At 37.4% G+C, this 14,180-nt stretch overlaps 1 protein-coding gene across 1 annotated transcript in view; it reads right to left on the bottom strand.

The window, feature by feature from the left end:
• The window catches only part of RABGAP1 (RAB GTPase activating protein 1), a 71,032-nt gene that overhangs the window by 39,650 nt on the left and 17,202 nt on the right, over nt 1–14,180 (bottom strand). The window contains exons 7-13 of the mRNA XM_035555461.2: nt 12,612–12,722; nt 11,424–11,490; nt 9,777–9,879; nt 8,667–8,836; nt 5,959–6,133; nt 4,085–4,178; nt 1,097–1,247 (exon numbers count right to left, since the gene is read on the bottom strand). Coding sequence (XP_035411354.1) covers nt 1,097–1,247; nt 4,085–4,178; nt 5,959–6,133; nt 8,667–8,836; nt 9,777–9,879; nt 11,424–11,490; nt 12,612–12,722 — 871 coding nt within the window. The remainder of the gene's footprint in view (nt 1–1,096; nt 1,248–4,084; nt 4,179–5,958; nt 6,134–8,666; nt 8,837–9,776; nt 9,880–11,423; nt 11,491–12,611; nt 12,723–14,180) is intronic.

Consider the following 14,180-nt stretch of genomic DNA (forward strand, 5'->3'; position numbering starts at 1 on the left):
ATGATTTACGTACCACAGATACCAGTTACAGTTCTACTGTGCAGGTACCAATATTAAGGAATTCACATCAAGTTTCTCCTACGTTCAGTAAGCGTGTGTGAGTATTTATGGCAGAACATTTTTAGCTAATCTAACGTGATTCATTTGAATCATGTAGGATCCTTCCTACAGGATGCCAGCAGAAACCAAGTTTAAATTCAGAAGCCCTCTTACCCTCAGAATAAGATCTTTAATTGCTCCCCATGAATCTGTGCCATCAGAACATAAATATACAGAGACTGATTCAGTTGTTTTGCTTTTTTAGCTGGTGAACAATTAGTTTGTTATTTTAATACTAAGCCTGCATCATTAACAATGTCTAATATAGTCCTTCTAGACATGAACATTTGATGAAAGTAGTAAAATACAGCTTATCTATAAAGATAATGATCAAATCCAAATCAGCGTATTGGTAGGGAAGAGAGATTTCATTTTGTGACACATTTGTTACTCTAGAACTCTGAGAAACACTGAATGATGTCTGTATCTGTTTTTTTTTTTCTTTTCCTATATTATTGAGGTCAGCATTCAAGATAAGTTAAAAAACTGCTGCTAATGCAAAATGTCCAAAGTGCTCTGCTTTTTCTATCTAAAAAAAAAAAACAAAAAACACACAAAAACCAAACCAACCAAACAAAAAACCACCCTGCAATTTCAACTAGCACTGGATTTTTAACATAAACATTAAGACAACGGAACAAAATTCAGCCTTCTTTCAGGAAATCCAAACAAGCAAAGGAAATGAGCTTCCTGAATCTGTCAATTACGAATGCAATTAATAGAATATTAATTTCTGACAAACTAATTCAGAACCAATCCAAGTGTAACAGAAGCAAACCTATGAAATGAAAGCGCTCTACAAATATTGTAACAACTAATTTTTCTTGTTATTTTTGTTGCTGTTGGGAGGAGAATTGAATTATCCTCACTAGTTCACACATATTCAGATATACTCATGAGCCTTTAAACAAGACGTTACATACTTGGAATTCTCTGTATTTCCATTCATTAACTTATGGGGGTGGGGAGGAAGATGGAAAATAAAATAGCACTCTACCTTTGTGATGAGAATTCGGTACTTCTCCACCAGGTGATCGTTGTTATGACACCCTGCCAGCAGCTGCCACACTTCTCCTCTCAGGGCCTCAGGGACACCACTTCTCACCAGCGCTGACAATGTCTTTGGCCTGACACTCAGATTGAGGTGCCTGGGTGTAAAGGAAACCTTTGTTACTATTATCCAAGTACGTATAAATGAGTACATGAACAACAACTGATGTGCAACACCTAACATGACAAATGACAGGAAGCTCAAGATATTCAACATATTGTCAAGAGTAAGTGAAATTCTTCTGAAGAGTGAAAAGTTATTAAAAAAAAGATTTAGAGAAGCACTCTGCAAACTCTTTCCTTGATTCCTATTAAATTTAAATACAATATAAGCATAAACTATAAAACACTCAAGAAAACAGAAGTCCACAGCAAAAACTACAACTGGAGGACAGTACCACATTGTGTGAATCCCAAGCTCAAACTACACAAACAACAGAAAGAGCTTGCAGAAGCACGTACTGCGCTCTGGTCCTTCTATGCCAGAGTGTGACCAGCTAACCTGTTTTGGTAGCAGAGCTATCAAAAAATCTTGCAGGGCTTTCTAACTGCCTCCATACATTTGAACAGCTTTCACTGTTACACAAGCTAGTCCCATCTAAACTTTTTTTTTTTTTGAGTGAAACTGGTTGACAGCCCATAAATTACAGCACTGCAAGTTGTAAAAACTAAACTTAATTTATGCAGAAAGTGAAGCCGAACAGTCCATTTGTGGCTCAAACATTAAAATCCCAAAAAACAGTCCTTAAATCAAAGAAATCATATTTTTTTCTACAGTTACTGAAAGAAAACTGCTTTGTAAAATTATTAAGAGGACTGATAGACAAGCCAGGCAAAAACTGAACTTGTCAACATTGACTGCATTCTATTAATAAACTCGTGCTTAACAATCTTTATTAACAGTCTAACATACGTGGATGATAATTTTACACGTGCTGGGAATCCTTGTTGCCTTCCTCCTGTCTACAGTGTTCCCACACAATAACCTGGAGCCCAGCCATCCTGGACACTTAAATCAGCTCGTACCATAAAGTCCACCTTCACTTTGTTTTCTCTAAACAAAACCAACTATAATCAAGATAATATTTCTATAATAGTTACACTCATATTTATATACATTTATATTTACATACTTATATTTCCTATTTATATGAATATTTATATCAAATACTCACTATACAAAATACTCAAATCACAGAACAGTTTGCAAAGGCCTATTAAATGAAAGATTTACCTTAATCTTAGACCAAAATAAGTACAACAGTAGCTCTAATGAATACAGCCATGAGCTATAAGGCTGTGATCACACACTACTAGATTTTTCCAAACTATTTTGAGATAAAAAAACCTGACTCACCAGTTATAAAACAAGCCAGATATTAAGAAATCACAAAATACCAACACATTTAATTGCTATACAAATCTAACGATAGGATTCTAAAAACCTAGCATGAAACTACCTGAACTCTGATTTTTATGATTTTCAATCCTCTTATGTTAAAAGCTCAAGGATCATTACTTCCAAATGCTTATTGTTGGTTAAGAAGGAAAGCCCTTTAACACATATTAAAGCTGTTGTTGCCAGCATTAGCAAAGAAGCACTTCATATCCTCTTAAAGCTGCCAAAACATTTTCAATGGGAGTCAGGTGGCTTAATTATCTTTCAGCCCTTGGAAGAATTACAGAAAATGCAAGTTGAAAGAAACTTTCCCATAGCAGCAGATGCATAGAGCTCATCTGTTAACGATGTTCCTACAAGTCTAGGAAAGGGAAGAAAAAGGGATCATGTATCTTTTTAGCACAGCCTTCCCCTTCTTACAAAGGTGTCCACATCAGACGTGCCCTTTCCTATCAAATTAGTGCAACACAGTAGTGCAAAACCAAATGGTAGCAAAAGCACTTATTTAAATAAGCACTAAGCAATAGCAAAAATAAGAAATATTACCACGTTGTGATAACCTTAAATTAAAGGCTGATATGACCTCTTAGCCACGTCATTTTCCCTCATACAAAGTGCATGACTTCATTTAATCTCTGCTCTCCTACTCCTTAGATCTAATACTCTGTTAAGACCTTTGGTTGCTGTACACTCCTTGTCCTGCTCTTCAATAACATTAGGAAGCAGAAGGCAACAACTAAAGCAAGAGCTGAAATGTAGCACATTGGAGCTCAATCCAATGTTGTGCTTGTTGTCCTGTTTTGCCAAAAAAAAAAAAAAAAAAAGAATTTTTCAGTAATTAGCATCACTTTCTTAAAACCGCTCAGGCTACTTCAAGGTGACTAAAAGATCCTTCACGAAGGGAAGGCAGGTGTTGCATTAGCAACTTGTCTGTTGAGAAACGTGCTCCTTGTAAATTGGCATTTTGGAGGAAAAAATAGAAGAACTCATATACTTCCTTCTTGGCAGGCTCTGGAGCCATCTCACTTCAGAGAAGGGAGGAAAAGCATCTTCTGTCCAAGTACAAATCTCCTGTACTCTTAAGCTGCAGTTACTAAGATATGACAGCTGCAGAAAAAATGGCTGTGAACTACATCAGAATTACAGACAGGAATGGAAGTGATCTATGCAAAATAAAGACAAAAGAGCTGCATTTTCTTTATATTATTAGTTTAGATTCTTCTTCCATAGAGTTCTAGTCAAGCTTACATATAAGTCACACACTTATTTTAAGAGATCAAAGAAGCTACAGAAGCAGCGTAAGTGAATTTCTGTACTGTATTTAAACATGCACTCAAAAATGAAAATACTTGAAACACTCTGAAGAAATCAGAAAACACAAAGCTGGAGAATATGGAGTGTTCTGGGGATAAAAGAGGACTAAATCCATACTAATCTTAACCGGCTTCTGGAAATACGAAAAAATCCAGGCAGAAGGAGCAAACAGGCTGAGAATATTCACAATTTTAATTTTCAGAATGCGATTTTGCAACTTACCATTTGGACAGCAGCTCTCCCCACGTCTCAAGAATTTTTTCTGCACACTCTTTGGAAACATCTCCAGAACCACTCAAGAGAGGTTCATCGTTGTCTGCCAGCAGAATAAAGGAGATGCTATGAGACCAAGAACCGTAACGCTACCTCTGCAGATATAAATATTGCTCTCCTAAGAATTCCTCATTTGTGGATGCACTGCTTGTGCACTCAACCCAGAAAAGCCAGAAGTCTTTTCAAAGGAGCACAGATGTGATAAAACACAGAAGACAAGCTTTAACGTGAAATTCTGGTTAAAACATAAGGTAAAAAATTACCACAAGGGTGTCCAAACACCTGGACACAAGGACCCAGAGAGGCTGTGGAAACTCCATCATTGGAGGCTGTCAAAATACAACAGGACATCCCTAAACAACCTAACTAGCTGGATTCACACTGAGGCAGGACTAGAGACCTCCACAGGTCCTCTCCCATACAAGTACTTCTATTATTCTATCCCAGACTTTTGGACGATTACAAAAATTCTCAAAGAGCACAACTTTCTGTATAAATAAAAAACAAAAAACAACCAAAAAAACCACAAACTAAAATAATAAAAAAGCTAAAAAGACAATAAAAGCAATATGGTTCCACTGACCAGCTGCAGGCTCAGCCCTGTTGTTGCAGATCCATGACAGTCCACAAGCTGTTTTAACTGTTTTGTAGTTTTACTTTGAAACCTGGTACTTTCTGATAACATCCCTGACTTAAAGTAAACAGCTTTTTGAACCAAACATTTTCAATTGGGGGTGGGGGGTGCACAGATTTGCATAATTGCAGTAATTCTTTTTGAAACCAATATTAAACTGATGTACTCCCAGATATTTTAAAATGCTAATAGCAGGTATCACACACAAAAACTACATTTCATAATAGAGTAGTCAATATTGGTTTTGAATTATTGAGGAAATAGCATAGATTTAGTAAAAAAGACTGTATCTCAGCTGACACCTGAAATTGTCAGCAAACTCTTGCAATGCTGCAACTTTTGTCTTCTGCAAACAAAATATCTATGTTCCTGGTCTTGAAAAGAATGCCACTGTGGTAACACACAGTGGTTGGAGAATCCTTATGAATAATACTTTGCAAAAGGAGTTAAATTTCAAACCTTTTTTTTTTTTTTTTTTTTTTTTTAAATAAAGGGAAGGTGAAGCACAGAAGTGAAACAATTCACCTAAGGTCACACAGAAGGTCAGCAGAAAAAGCAAAAAAGCAGAAAGTCATCTGCACTTCAGCTCAAAGCTGTAAAGCCAGATGTTTATATACTCAGAACTAGTCCATATTTTGGCTTAAGAGAATAAAAAAATAAATAAAGAAGCCAGAAAGATATATTGAAAATGCATTAAGGTTCTGACTAGGCGGCTCCTGATAGAGTTTTATGTATTACAGAGGTCTGTATTTTTCTCTCCACTAAAAATGCTGCTTGCTTACATTTCTAAATATCAGCTTCTCATTTTCACTCTCAAATCTTTTCACAGCTGCTCAGGGAGGGGCAGAAGCTACATGATAATCCCAAATTTTTAGCAGCTTCTTTTCACATTGTTCCAAATATATCACACACGAGGCTTCGTGAGGCCTGTGCTGAGCAAAGCACAGACAGAGCACAGAAGTGGCAGACAGGGGAGAGGCCGATCCAGGAATGCAGGGGTACTGGTTACTGAACACTCACAACATTAAAGCAAGATTTAAACAAGAAAAACAAACAAACAAACAAAACAACAACAACAAACTATCAGCAGGACAGAGTCTGACTGGAAAGTATTCAACAAGTTTCATAGCTATTACTTAAAAGCTACCCTTTCTTTTGAAGTATACAAAGTACGCAATCCACTTCTTACCTTCCTCTTCATCATCCTCTGGAGGAGAAGGAATCATCGAGCCCTGCGACCCAGACTGGGGCAGGCGAAGAGAAGGGCTTGCTGTAGTTTTTCTTCTCTCCCTCTCTGATTCACTTTCTAGACACACAACTTCATACAGTGTGTCAGAGTTATTCTTTCTGTCCTTTTGCTTTATCTAGGAAAAAAGAAGTTTCCTTTTACCAAGAAAAGGTATACAAATCTCCATATTACTTCACAAGGCTCTACCTCCTCTTTTTAGAATAGGAGAGCTGAGAAAGAAACAATTTTCATCACATTCTGCAGTGAAAAATATTCAATCCTTGCAGCACCCTCAATGCATCATGCCAGCCTGTAAATGTTCCCATCCCTAATGCTGTGTAACAAACCCTAAGCATACTTTCATACCTTTCAAATGCAGTCTAATTTCTCTTTTCTAACTTTCTGGGGATACTGGCAGGAGCAAAGGGAGAATTCTAATAAGAATTGTTCACATTTAGTTTCCCAACGTGACGATGTCCTTAGCAATGCCTCCAAGTCAGCTATCTGTGCATATGTATTGCGGTGGACAACACAGGCACACAAACTGGTGGGTCCCCAGGTTTATTACACGGACCTGTTTCATCCTTAATTTTCAATGTTTTGCACCTTCCTTTCTTTTAAAAGGAAGGTCTTTCTCTGTGAAATTGTTTCAAATTTTTGATGCAGTCCAAGAATTTTATTTTTTTTTGTCATAAAGTAATAAAACAGAAAATAGAAAAGGAAAGGTGAAGAAAAGAGGAAGATAAGATTTATAATCATTAAGCTCCCTGTGCTCAATTTTATCCCTTGTAGTACTTAAAATGAAGAGAAACGCATCAAAACTAAACAGGACTAAATCACTAAATGTACTCTGAGAAAATAAAATCCCTCTGCTTTCACCATTTCCGAATAAAGAAACACTGCCAAAGTAAGATAAGCCAATTCTGCACAGCTGTATTTTAATAGGCTAATCATGACTCCATAGAAACAGGTTTCCCTTCCAGGCTTATCAGGCAGTACATTCTATATTTGTTGCTTCCACTATGAATTTTGATAATCTTCCATTAGTAAACACTGGAAGTTGGACAGCCTGACAGTGCCTGTGGAAAAAAGAGAATTAGCTAAGATAAGTCACAATGCCTGTGAATTTGGTGAGACAAAAGATACAGAATTAGCTAAGTAAGATAAACTTCCTTTAAACTACCAATCCGAGAAGGCGTCTGCTGGAGGTAGTAAAATATTTATAGTTCAGCAGCCTTATCAGCTCAACATCTCCATGCTACACCTCACAAAAGTTCCAAGTAAAAAGACTTATCTCAATCACAAAGATTTTTTCCACCTTACGTTTTGAAGGAAATTTTGAAGGAAAGTTTCCAAAATATTTATTCGTATTTTACATAAAAGATAGGACATACACAAAAAACGAATCCTTAGCAAACCTCATCTTTGTTACTACTAAGAAATAATGCCACTATGTGCTAGCACTGTATGACAAGTGCACACATAGACACAAAAAAAAGCTCACAAAAGCATCTTATTTCATTCAAAACGTCTTTAAAAAAAAGAATACTTATCAAGAAATCAGATGGACTCCAACCTTGCTTTTTTGAGATTCACTCAGAATTATTAAACTTTGAGAGAGTACATACACCCACACAGATGTTTGCTTCTATCTTTCAATTCCTTTAAACAGGACTTTCAGTTCAGACCAGTGATTTCTAAAGCAGGAGAACTTCAAGTACATCATCTCTTTAGTAATGTGGACCTTCAACTTTCCAGACTTATTTTGAGACTAAGTTATTGCCTTGTATTGTTATTATGAACATTATAGACAGAAATATCCTTTCCTTTTTAGTAGATACGGTTAAAAAAAAAGTTGGAAGAAACAGTAAAAATTTTTAACAAGTTCTAGGGATTTTTTGTGGTTGCTTAGATTTTTTTTCCCCCCAGGGGAAACTTGGGGTATGTGTGAAATCTCTGCTCTCAATCACGTACAAGTGGGTTCACATATGTCTTTTTCCCCCCTAATTTCAGGTGGATGTTTGCTCATAAAAAGAAAAGTTTAGTTTGTATGATAAAATAATTTTAGCATCATATCAGATAGTATGTCACCAGGATTATGTTGAAAGCTTTTTTTCCCCCCTTAGTCCTTTATTTTACATGTTTGCCCTATGTAACCCAAACGCAACCAACTCTTGGCACAGCCTTGAACTGCAGATAAATCCTCTGTTCCTTTTATTTTCGAGGTTTGGCTGGAAAATCCATAAGCCGATGCACAGCCTCATCAAAGCTGTCAAAATTTGCCTTGAAATGAAGACACCCAGCTCTTTAGGGGAAGTTTAGATAACCAGCAACAATTAGTGTGATGATTTTAGTTTTTCTAAAAAACGAAGACCATTTATTACATCTCTATTTCAGGAGAAAAATGCTGAAATATAAGCATCATATTAGTAAGGGTTTTACCAATCCCAGGGAGAAACAACCGTAGTGAAATTTTGATCTGCTAACAGGCACCAGTAAATACAATTCTGTATCTTTAATGCATTTGCATTTATTCAGCATTACACCGTAAGTTTACCTCTCAAGTTCCCAAACAATATAATCGACTGCACCACAATTAACCTTGAAAATCAACCCAGCAAAATCCCAGATTAACTGTAGATTATTATTATTGTTTTTCAAAGTGTTACCTGTTTCAATTTCAGGAAAAAATTTTCAGTCGAGCTACGTTTGCTGAAGGGCCAGAACAATCTCTCGTTAGGTGAGCAAACTCTGACTTTAGTCTCCAGAATGAATCGAACAGGTTCCTGAACCTCAGTTATCACCAAATCCACAGCTGTAGTCATGAAAAGTACTTTATCTAGAGAGAAGAACCAAAGCATTAGTATTAAGAGAAATATTTCAAACAAAGTACTCTGTAATCTCTTTCCTAGTAACATGAAAGTACAGAGTAAACTTTTTTTTCAGAATTCTATTTTTTTGCGTAGATTAACATCTTCAAAACCCAGAAGTTTCAAAGAAGATGGAACAGGAAAATACAGTGACTGCACACTACTCACTAGGGAGTAAGCATACTTAAGTCTTCAAGCCAAGAAAATGATCTCGTTAAAGAGAACAAATATTTTTGGTTTTCAAATCCCACTGAAATGTATCGGAAGTTTGTGGGTATCAAGGTTTTGATTTGTATATTAATGCCACAGCGCAGATTTCTTGCCACCTAGCCTAATTACATTTTACCTGTTTTTGAAAATAAGTTACTTAAGTCCCACTGTACTAAACAGTGTTTAAGACCACTTCAGCTGCGCGATTTAGTACATTGGCTATATAATATGATGCTCCAAAAGGAGGCAACTGGACCCAGAGACTTATGAGATCTCTTCCGGTGCTAAATAATAAATGATGTCCTTTAGGTAGGATGGCATCTCATCGAGCAGCAGACTGTACCCAGCTGTACCAATCAGCTGACTTTTATGACTCTGCTCAGTCAATTCCCAAGAACTTCCCCAACCATCGGTACCTACCTGTGACAGGATTAAAAAGATGATCAGTCAACTGACATCTTAACAACAATGACAGATCTGTTTCAGATCTCTTCTTGGGGTACAGTTGTTCTTACAAGGGATTATTGCTAAACACAGGACTTTTCTTCTAGCCTTCTATTTTGCTTCTGAGAGTATATTACACACTATGAAGAAAGTTTTTTTTTGCAGGATTCATCTTAAAAGAAAGGAGAATTGAGCCAATGCTCCCTAGATAAGTCATCTGCCCTAACTAGGGATAACATCTGGCAAGGTTCATACCTTTTGGTGTTTCTTCATTTACAAACTGGAAGTGTGGAGATTTTTGATTCCAGCTCCCAGTGATCACGTATGATTTCCCATCAGAACTTTTACCCATGGACTCCTGTAAACAAGGAATTTTATGCAACTTTATTTAAGTTACAACAACCTCTACATTACAAGAGTCTCAGCTGCATAAAACAGCTCCTGCACTAGCTAGAGAAGGGCAAGCACGTGTAGTCCATTTTACGTAGTCCTGTAACAGAGATCATCTCTGAAGGTAAGAGCAGAGTTCCCATAGAGTCTTTGCTCCTTTGCTGATGACACAGAAAGGCCAACTACTGATAACTGTTTTGTGTGTATGTAGTACGAACATCTGTCTAGTGACACCTGAAGATCAATAGCTCATTTCGGAGGTGGCTATTTGACAGCAACTTTAAGCTCACCAAGCTGTAGGTGCAAGTACACCAGTTCCCCAAGTTTCACAGTTTTGCTCTTTCTTTTTTTATTTTTCCCCTGTTGCTGCTGCTGTTTGGGGAAAAAAATCAAAAACAAATAAAAGCTTTTCAAACTTCTTTTTAATTTTTTTCTGGAAAATCCAAGGCAATCCAGTTATTCTGGCCTCATTTTGTATCATGAGTCTCTGAATGACAGCTGCCTGACTGGCAAAGCATTTAAACACATAAAGCTTTAATCACACACTTAAGGAATGTAGTTCATTGCTTTTAAAAGAACAAAATAAACCAGAACACTGTCCTACAAGCTACTGAACTTGTAAACTTGGCAGATGTTTCACATCAACATCCCTCTGCTTCGCTATCATGTTTTAATAAACTAACTGTGTTTTATTTTATCCTAAATAGCTATTTTATAAAAAAGTAAATTTTACTCTAAAACATCTTGAGATCCAGCTTCATTCAGCAAACAAAACATGTTGCTCAACTATTAGGAACCGAGTCAGTATTTTATCCTTAGTGTTCAGTGTATCTGTCTTCCTATCAACCTTATTTTCTGAGCAACTCAAAGCCTGGTAAAAAGTAAAGTTACTCATTAAGTATGGGATCATTTTGGGTAGTCACTACTGCAACAAGTATGTACTTCATAAACACTAACCAAGTTTGTTTTTACAACACACTTGTGAAGTCAGACAATTTCTAACATCATTTTATACGTGAAAAAGTGAGTTGTAATAACAAAGCACCCACTAATTCTCAGAGTTATACGTGAAGGTCTTAGGCCTTGATTTTTACAGCAGTAAGTATGCTGTAAAACTTTATAAGTTCAAGGCACAACTCTTCAATACTTAGTACTTCCAAAATAAAATGTATCATGGAATGGCTCGGTTCGAAGGGACCTTAAAGATCGTCTAAATCCCCCCCCGCCATAGACGGGGATGCTTGCATGTTTCTTGTTCCAGGCCCCTAAACAAGAACAGTCATGGCTGACTGCAGAATTGGGCAACTCCCTTGACCAACATTACGTCATGTCATATAACTCTGTAGCAGTAGTGATTCATCCCAGTTTCACAGGGCTACACTCAGGAGCATACACTACAGCATCAACCCAAAACAACAAGTCTGCCTAAGAAGCTCAATCTTTTCTGTCTATCCTGAGATCACAAGCAATTGTAATAAAAGTTATAGAATTTTGTTAATAAGAGATCCTTACCAAATCTAAAAGGTGCATGTCACCACTCCGAACATCTTTCCCACGGCTCAGGAGGAGGCCAAAACATCTGCAAAACCAGACAAAAAATTAACCTGCAAAAATTACTACTTATAAACAAACCATTAGCATTCCTTATCTGAATATTCTGTCATATACCACAAGCAGCCCATGAATGCAGTAACAAATGTCAACAACTCTTGACATTTGAGAGTATTATCAAGCATGTACACCAAAACAATGTTAAGCCAATATTGAAAATGTCAAGAAAGATTTCATGAACATATTTACAGTGTGATTGTATCCTGCCTGCAGTTGCCTCCAAACGAAGATAACTGTTTGTCAAACAGACTCTGCTAATGATCCCTATCCTGTAGGTAGGGCAACACTGCCACCATTTCTCTTCCCTTATTTTATTTTTGTTGTTGTTTTGTCCTGGTTTGATACATATTTGCATACAATTTAACCTTCTAACAGACAAGAATCAGGAAATTCTACATGAAGTGCATGGACCTGTCTTCTACGGGTTTAATTTGGAAAGACCTTTGGCCCACAGAGATATTCCACTTCACACTCTGGTTTACCACACTTTCTGAAGTTCCTACATTTTGTGTCAGACTGTAGAGTCTGGCAGAAGATGCATCTTTTCTCTGTATTGTGAGCAGCGCAAAACTCTGGCAGTAATCAAAAATTGCTAGTTTATTTCCAAGCAGCAAAAGATTTGAAGTCTGAACTCTCCATTCCCTACACAGGTGCTTCATGTTCTAGAACTCCACACTGCAGCAGATTCAAAGTGTACGTACCAAGATATTCTCAGATGCAACTGAGAAAAAAGGAAAGCAAAATACTTTAAATAATTCAGTCACTGATTACAGCCTCTGCATTTTAGACATATTGACCATTTAAAATGGAAATAGTACATTTTTATACAAAGTTTTTGAATGGGCTAGAGTAGATATGACACTGACTCAACAATCAGATCCATGCAGATTCCACTGCACCTGCATTGCGCCCTGCCACACACGTGCTGAACAAACCAATGAAATCTTCTGCACAATCCCGCTCAACACAGAGGTGTTGAATTAAATTACATAAACAGAGGATTCATGGAACAGGCAGTAAGCTGCTGCCTCAGAAGAAAGAGCACAAAACATCAATTAAAGATATATTTCTTTAAATCAATAAAATTACCTCTCAATAGCAAGTTCCTTATTAGTTGTCTGTTGGACGTAAATCACTATCTTCTTATCAATTCCTTGGCGGAGTTTAAAGCATTGCCTGTCCTTGTCTTTGGGAACTGCGCTGTTATTTACCAGAAAAGGAAAAAAAATAAAATTCTCAGAGCATCATTCAACTGTATTCCTTTTATGCATTAAAAACAGCATCACACACTCGGTGAAGCCAGCTTCTTACACTAAAGCACTTAAGACCTTTCTTCCCTGCACACTGCTAACAGTTACTTGGAAGCAAAAGCCACATAATAGGTGTCGGTATTTTATCACAATTAGGTGAAACCAAGGACACTTTCAAAATAAAAATTGTATTTTTTTATATTGCTTGACTTATTCTTGTGAGACCTCCGGCAACATTTAAAAAAAGTTTCCAAATATTGATTTCCCATATAACATGGGATTATCATCTGTTAAGTAATTGCTTACAAGCGGCAGCACATCACTTTCTTTCACAAGGGAGGTGAGCACTGGGGCACTTGATAAGTCAACAAGTCAGGAGAACGTTATGATCTTTAGGCCATTTTTTGTACTCTTTTTCAAGAGAGATCACCTTCTCCTAAATGCTACCAAAAGCAGTGATAGTGCACTGTGGTGGGCAAACCTAGAATTATATTTCCATCCCAATACTGATGGTAAAACCGTAGCATCTGTATTCCCTACTGAGCAGCACAGTCACAGTAAACGCTCAACAGATTGAGACTGTTGGGTTTGGACTTTCTTTCAAGTCACCCACATGCTCACTTTTCCCTTGGACATAAAAATATTCTTTATTTTAGTTCAGACTTCTCAAGCTAAGCATTGCGACCCGAGAGATGCAAAATGGGATATGCAGTATTGCCCGTAGTTTAACAACTCCAAAAGAATTTGGGTTTATTTTCTGACAGCAGGTGCTTACCCAGGGAACAGCAGACTACCTTTAACTGGAGTACTCCGGAGTTTATTCTTGGAGCAGGACAGTGGATTTACACTTACGGCCAGTTACGGCCACTTACATGCAGTCTGAGCTCCCGTTCCCAGTATGACAGAAATGCACCACTACTATTGACCCATGGTGAGCAATGATGGTAAATGAACCAGGACAGGCTCATCTCTGATAGCAGACCAGTTATGTGAAAGAGTTCTCTTACTTTCCACACGAGTATGGGTCTGCACTTGAAGGGTCATACAAGGATTAGCGTCAAACAGCTAAAGCTAGCTGAATTAAAGCTAAAGCTAGCTTGAATTAAAACCTTTACAGTACACCCAATGTAGGTAGGACAAAAAGTCACTTCTCTTTATTTTCTGTAGAACAGGTACATAGCTTATAAACAAATGCCCTGTTCCACCCCTAAAGCAACAGAACTGTTGTGGCTGAAGAGATCTTTAGGCATCTCTCCACAGCAAAGGCTGAGGTTCAGTGCAGTCCATGCTGGCATACCTGAGCTGGCTATGACTGAAGCAGCTCTTGGCAACATGGTTTCTGAAAACCACTGCAAGCGCCAAATCCTAGGGACGGCGTACTCCACCTGCACAGCTGTGACTACACTGT

The sequence above is a fragment of the Cygnus atratus genome, chromosome 19 (genome assembly GCF_013377495.2).
Source record: "Cygnus atratus isolate AKBS03 ecotype Queensland, Australia chromosome 19, CAtr_DNAZoo_HiC_assembly, whole genome shotgun sequence".
NCBI classification, from domain to species: Eukaryota; Metazoa; Chordata; class Aves; order Anseriformes; family Anatidae; genus Cygnus; species Cygnus atratus.